The 7,115-nt window shown below is 36.4% G+C and overlaps 1 protein-coding gene across 1 annotated transcript; it reads left to right on the forward strand.

Moving 5' to 3' along the window:
- Positions 1 to 2,704: 2,704 nt before the first annotated feature.
- On the forward strand, positions 2,705 to 5,413 carry LOC128164326 (tripartite motif-containing protein 3-like). Its single transcript, XM_052828119.1, has 2 exons — positions 2,705 to 2,802; positions 3,022 to 5,413. The coding sequence occupies exon 2, from the start codon at positions 3,060 to 3,062 to the stop codon at positions 4,722 to 4,724; it is 1,665 nt and encodes a 554-aa protein (XP_052684079.1). The 5' UTR covers positions 2,705 to 2,802; positions 3,022 to 3,059; the 3' UTR covers positions 4,725 to 5,413.
- Positions 5,414 to 7,115: the final 1,702 nt, after the last annotated feature.

Here is a 7,115-nt window from a genome sequence, read left to right on the forward strand (position 1 = left end):
CCTGGGCAAAACAAAAGATTGGCAGTTATTAATCTGCCAATCTCATTAAAATTTCAGGATATTTGATGGACCAGTATATTTGTATTTGCTGTAAATATTGCTGCAAAATAATGCGTATTTGGAATTGACGATTGCCGATCTGCCCCGGCTTTTATTTTGCCACGGCCCAGCTTTGCGTACCCATTTTACCAAGACTCGTATTCCATACATCTAAAACGAGGTTCTTTGTTTAAAGCAGCCATGACATTATACGAAAAAGGGTCGATCTGACTATGATGAATTTGCTTGTTGTGCAACAGTTCGCGAATGAAGGGAGAGTTTTGAAACATGCAAAATGTATTTGTGCCGATTTTGTGAAGTAAATTGAGGCTAAATATTTCAATGCGTTGACAGTTTTCACACATGACGTTGGTGTTAGCTTGTTCTGATTTTCGTTTCGTTTTCATTATTTATGCTTTGTAACCTGGGAACTATCGTCTGTATTTCGTGATTTTTACGTATCAAATCAAACAGAGACTTCGGTAAATCAAACAGTTAACTGTTTACCTGCGCAAATTAAGCAAAATCTGATGTATCAAAAAAGTACTGAAATACAATTCATTCTATCGGTAATTCGGCATTATATTTTGCGTAATGGTATATTAATGCAATAGGTTTTGTTGAGATGCTCGGCATTTTCTCGAGTTTATTCAGTTTAAATAGAGTTTGATATCGCTGTCGGAAATATGTAGGTATATACATGTACATGTATATATATGATTCATTTCGAAAAAATAAATTGTGTTCTTTATTTGTTATAGTGCATGTTTCTTGTGTTTTATATAATTGTTTACAATTTCTATTTACTAACCATATTTGAGTGTTAAGCTTCGAATTATAAGCAAGATACAGAGATTTGCTCACAATTCTATGTTTGTACACAGATCTTAAAAACTAAAGATTAAAAAACTAAAAAAAATTTCAATATTTATTAGGAAAATTTTCAAAGTCTCTTCTTCCAGAAACCAACTTTAACAACTTATTGCATTGTAAACTTAACCTTTTTTAGCTCACCTGAGCCAAAGTCTTCTCAAAAACTATTAGGCCAGGAAAGCTCAAATTTGAGTGGAAGCATCCTCAGATAGTGTAGATTCAAGTTTGTTCAAATCATGGTTCCCGGGGGTAGGGTGGGGCCACAATAGGGGGATCATGTTTTACATAAGAATATATAGAGAAAATCTTTAAAAATCTTCTCAAAAACTATTAGGCCAGAAAAGTTCAAATTGAAATGAAAGCATCCTCAGGAAGTGTAGATTCAAGTTTGTTCAAATCATGATCCCCGGGGGTAGGGTGGGGCCACAATTGGGAGATCAAGTTTTACATAGGAATATATTGAGAAAATCTTTTAAAAATCTTCTTCTCAAAAATATTTGGCCAAGAAATCTCAAATTGGCATGTAACCATCCTAAGGAAGTGTAGATTCAAGTTTGTTCAAATCATGGTCCCTGGGGGTAGGGCGGGGTCACAATGGGGGATGAATTTTTATAGATAGAGAAAATCTTTAAAAGTCTTCTTCTCAAAATTATAAGGCCAGGAAAGCCCAAATTTGAGTGGAAGCATCCCCAGATCGTATAGATTCAAGTTTGTTTAAATAATAGTCCAGGGGTAGGGTGAGGCCACAATGGGGGATGAATTTTTACTTAGGAATATATAGAGAAAATCTTTAGAAATCTTCTTTTTAAAGAATTTTTGGCCAGAAAGGGTTTAAACTTGTGTAGAGGCATCCTCGGGTAGTGTAAATTCAAGTTTGCAAAATCACAGTCCCTAGTGGTAGGGCGGGACCGTGATGGCGGTTTGAATTTTTACATAGGAATATGAAGAGAAAATCTTTAAAACTATTCTGGGAAAGTGTCCGGTTCAAAACTCAGTACTTAGTGTGAAAGCAAAGGTTATGCAGATTTAAGTCTGATGAAACCATGATTCCCTAGAGAAAAATGGGGCCATGAAATGGGGGGAGTGGGGGGGGGGGGGTATATAGGAATAGAGACAAATCTTCTTACAGGTACAACAACAAAAGGGGCTTGGTATTTACCAAAAAATAAGAGGTTGATAAAAATTGGCAGATTTTCAATTTTTTTTAGCAAGATCTACTGTACTCAGTTGTCAAGATATTTTGATACTGTAATGCTAATTTGATCAGAATTAAGGCAATTTTTGCTCAGGTGAGCGATGTGGCCCCTGGGCCTCTTGTTGTTTATACCAATCAATCAAAGTTAATATGCTATACATATAAAATATTTTTCAACTAAGATGTAAATTTAAAATAAGGGTTTGGAATACCACAAATGACTGTTTATGTAATGATGTACTCGGGAAAATGTTCAAATTTTGAAACCTGTATTAAATTTTACATAATTATACATCCTAACAATGAGTAGATGTCCTCAGATGGACTTTAAATGTGACTATCAACGTGCTATTTCTTAATCATTTTTGAGAAGAAGAAATAAAAACCACTGGTACTTCATGAAAGAGAATATATCAGCTAGTCTTACAGAGATATTTTCTTTTTTCTTTTTTAAAATGAAGACTACTGCATGGACTTTAAAAAGAAATATGGCAACTTTTTCTACATATAAGTTATAACAAGCAGGTTATATTATTAACCGCTTTCGAGTACTTTCAGTTCTTTGATTTTAAAGGGGGCGTTAACTTAATCAGGTGATGGTAACGCTAGACCAGGAAGTAAAAATACAAAGTTCGTCATGTTAAATAGTACAGATTTATAATTTGTTCACGAAGAGTGGTGGTGCACAACAAGTAGTAAGTATTTGTATTTAATCTACAGGAAACTAGCAACTGGTCTATAATTATAAAATTTAGCCCAAACGTAGAAATGTCTAGTAGGTCATAATCTAGAACTTAAAATGACACACTTGCAACTTTAAGATTTCACATTTTTTGCTGTAAAATTAATACTTATAAGCGAATGTTCAACAACTAACACTAAAATTAAAATAATTAAATTATAATGTCTTACAGAATTCTGTTAATGAAAAATTCCATCAAGTTCCTTGAGCATGGACCCCCGACGTAGTGCCCAGGATGTGTTACGGTGTGATCTCTGTGAGACCCCAGTCCCCCCTCCAGAATGTATGTGTTGTGACATTTGTGACAACTATCTGTGTAGCCCATGTGTAGGTAAGCATCTCTCAGATATATCCAAAGAACACAAAGTGGTGCCATTTGAAAAGCGAGGTTCAACTACGAAATGTCAAAACCATTCCTCAAAAATATGTGAACTTTTCTGTAAACAATGCGACATTCCTATTTGTGTAAAGTGTGCTTCTTCTAAAGAACACATAAGTCATGAATTTATTGAAATTGTTGAAACACTAGAACACCAAAAAGAAATCATACTCAATGATTTGCAAGAACTGGAAAAATCTGTCTATCCTAAATATCAAGAGATTGCATCTATCATCCCAGTTATGAAAGCTGATCTGAATGAAAACTCCAAGAAACTAATAAAAGCTATTGACAAACATGGAGAAGACTTGCACAGAGAAATAGACACCATAATCAAGAAACTGAAATCAGATCTTGATGAAATGGACTCCAATTATCTGACTGTACTAAATAAACAGGAAAATGAAATCACCCGCAATATTTCTAAAATCAAACAGAGCATTGCTGATCTGAAGAAGTTACTAAACTCAAATGATGTCAGTATCATCTCTGCGTATAAATCCAGGAATGCTGAATTTAGAAGATTGCCTCCTAAACTCACAGCTACCTTACCAAAATTTACCCCTGAGAAAATAAACAAAGAACAGCTTAATGAACAGTTTGGTTCTCTGTCAGCGTTATCTATCAAAACAGACAAACATGGATACACAACGGATTCTCCGGCTGCTGAGTCCTCTTCCCCGAACAGACAGTTCATTAATGAACCACGGGTCATCACAGATATAAATACTGATATAAGAGCTGGTTTACGCCATGTGTCCTGTCAGATTGATGACGAGATTTGGGCGTGTGGTGATGACAAAATGATGAGACTCTACAACTTGCAAGGCAAACTAGTGAATTCAGTCCAAACCAAGTCAGGGAACAATCCACGAGACATAGCAGTGGCAAGGAGTGGGGATCTAGTTTATACAGATAAAGATGATAGAACTGTAAACATAATAAAGAATACACAGATACAGACAGTGATCAGACTACAGGGGTGGAGACCTTTCGGTGTCTGTAGTACCTCCTCTGGTGACCTCCTGGTTGTCGTTATCAGTGATAATAATAAACAAACAAAAGTTGTGCGTTACATTGGCTCCATGGAGAAACAAAGTATTCAATACAATGACAAAGGACAGCCTCTCTATTCAACACATACCCTAAAATACATCTGTGAAAACAGAAACCTAGATATCTGTGTGTCAGACTATTGGGCCCATGCAGTAGTGGTGGTCAACCAGGCCGGGAAACTTCGCTTTACCTACACTGGTAATAGCTCTAGTGCTACCTTGGGATATCCACGCCACATCACTACAGACAGCCAGAGTCGCATCTTAATAGCAGGCAGCAACAACTGCATCCACATCCTGGACCAGGATGGCCAGTTCCTCCGCTCCATTGACAACTGTCAATTACAGACTTTGTGGGGTTTATGTGTGGACTCCAGGGACAACCTCTTTGTGGCCGAACTTTACACAGGCAATGTAAAGAAAATACCATATTACAAATAAAAATGTGTTAATGTCAACATAACTACTTTGAGACTAATCATAAATGTGATGATTAAATAAGCCTTAATTTGTAAATATATTCTTGTATAACAGATGTAAACAAACTGAGTGTATTTAAACAATAAAATGCTTTCTTTGGTGATTCATTCGGGATATGAAGGTAGCGACATTGCAGAAAAATACATGACCCGCGTTAACGGGTCATGTAATTTTTTTCTGCAATGATCGATACCCTCATTACCCGCATGAATCATCAAAGAAAGCGTTTTATTAATTATATTAACATCTTTCTTTTTTAATTAATAAATTGATTATGAAAAGTTAGAAAAGTTCACTAAATTACTGTAAATGTACATAAGTACGTTAGCTAAAAGAAACAGCCAAATCGTCTCCTGTGAGACTTTGAGTCTGATATCATCATGATTATTTTGTGCAGTCCGTGATTTTTCTTAGGTTGCTGGTGGCTTCGACCAATCGATAAACAGGACGTGTCTATTTTATTCCTGTCACTTTCTTGTCAGTTTCAGCAGCAGTAGATTTCGACCAATCGATAAACGGGGCATATAGATTTCAGTCTGGCTGTTTCTATAGAGCTATGAATTAACTATATGTTTCTGTAAGAAATAGAGGAAATAATACTTTAGTAAGTAGATGTTAATATATTCATATAACCACTGTCGTGTATCCGCGCCGGTAGTGACATGTTTGGATAGCGTGAAAATGGTGATCCATTACAAAAACAATGAGTGTTGTGTCCTTTTTTCTATCGACAACGAGGTAAATATTACTTAAAATATCGTAATGATCATTCATATTTTTCTGAAGGTTTTGCAGTTGAAAAAAGTGTGCCTTATTTTTGTTCATCGTTAATAAAAACGACTTATTTATAGGAAAATCAATCGTTAACGTGTCATTTAAACGCTAAAGCTAAGAACGATTTCTAGATTACGTAGATCATTTAACACATACTAAAAATCTGAAGCAGCCAAAATTAATTTTAAACATTACATTAACCAAATAAAATCAAACCAATGTCTTTTTAACACATTATTATTATAAAAATAGCAATAACTTTATGCATCTGCTAAAGAAGTAGTACGGTTTGGATAAATAAATTATTCCGGTTTGGATGCTAAAATATGAATTGTGCAAATGGTACAGTTTGAGTAATTTAAATTTATAGCATTTTTAGCTCACCGAGACGAAGTCAGGGGGAGCTTATGCTATACCCTCGGCGTCGGCGTCGGCGTCCGGACCTGGTTAAAGTTTTTGTTGCAGGTCCTGTATCTAAGCTATTACTTGTCCTATCTTCACCAAACTTGCATGGATGATGCATCTGGACCTACTTATGGACTTGAAAGACTTGGATGCTGAATCTGAGTCCTAAATTTCAGATGCTGGAGGAGGTTAAGGTTGTTGGACCAGGTTAAAGTTTTTGTTGCAGGTGCCCTTTGATAGCAATATCTAAGTTACTGCAGGTCCGTACTTCACCAAACTTGCATGGATGGTGTGTCTTATGATACTGATGCACCAGACAGGCTTGAGTGCTGAATCTGAGCTATAGGTTTCGGATGCTGGAGGAGGTTAAGGTTTTTGGAGCTGGTTAAAGTTTTTGTTGCAGGTGCCCTTTGATAGCAATAACTAAGTTACTGCAGGTCCGTACTTAACCAAACTTGCATGGATGGTGTGTCTTATGATACTGATGCACCAGACAGGCTTGAGTGCTGAATCTGAGCTGTAGGTTTCGGATACTGGAGGAGGTAAAGGCTTTTAGAGCTGGTTAAAGTTTTTGTTGCAGGTGCCCTCTGATGATTATATCTTAGTTACTGCTGGTCCGTACTTCACCAAACTTGCATGGATGGTGTGTCTTATGATACTGATGCACCTGACAGGCTTGAATGCTGAATCTGAGCCATACGTTTCGGATGCTGAAGGAGGTTAAGGTTTTTAGAGCTGGTTAAAGTTTTTGAAACAGGTGCCCTCTGATGATTATATCTTAGTTATTACTTGTCCTAACTTCACCAGACTTCTATGGATGGTGCGTCTTATGATACTGATACACCTGACAGGTTTGAATGCTGAGTCTGAGCCATAGGTTTCAGATGCTGGATATGGTTAAGTTTTTTGGAACAGGTCACATGTTTAATTGATGATAGTACTTTTTCAAACTTGCATAGTTGATTAAACTGTAGTATGAATGAATCACAGAGGAAGCTTCAGATGCAGAGCTTGATCTCCATTATCAAGGATGCTTAAAATATATCTTAGTTATTACAGGTCCTAACTTCACCAAACTTGAATGGATGGTGTGTCTTATGATACAGATGCACCTGACAGGCATGGATGTTGAATCTGAGACATAGGTTGCGAATGCTGGAGCAGGTTAAGGTT

The sequence above is a fragment of the Crassostrea angulata genome, chromosome 9, assembly GCF_025612915.1.
Source record: "Crassostrea angulata isolate pt1a10 chromosome 9, ASM2561291v2, whole genome shotgun sequence".
Taxonomy (NCBI): domain Eukaryota; kingdom Metazoa; phylum Mollusca; class Bivalvia; order Ostreida; family Ostreidae; genus Magallana; species Magallana angulata.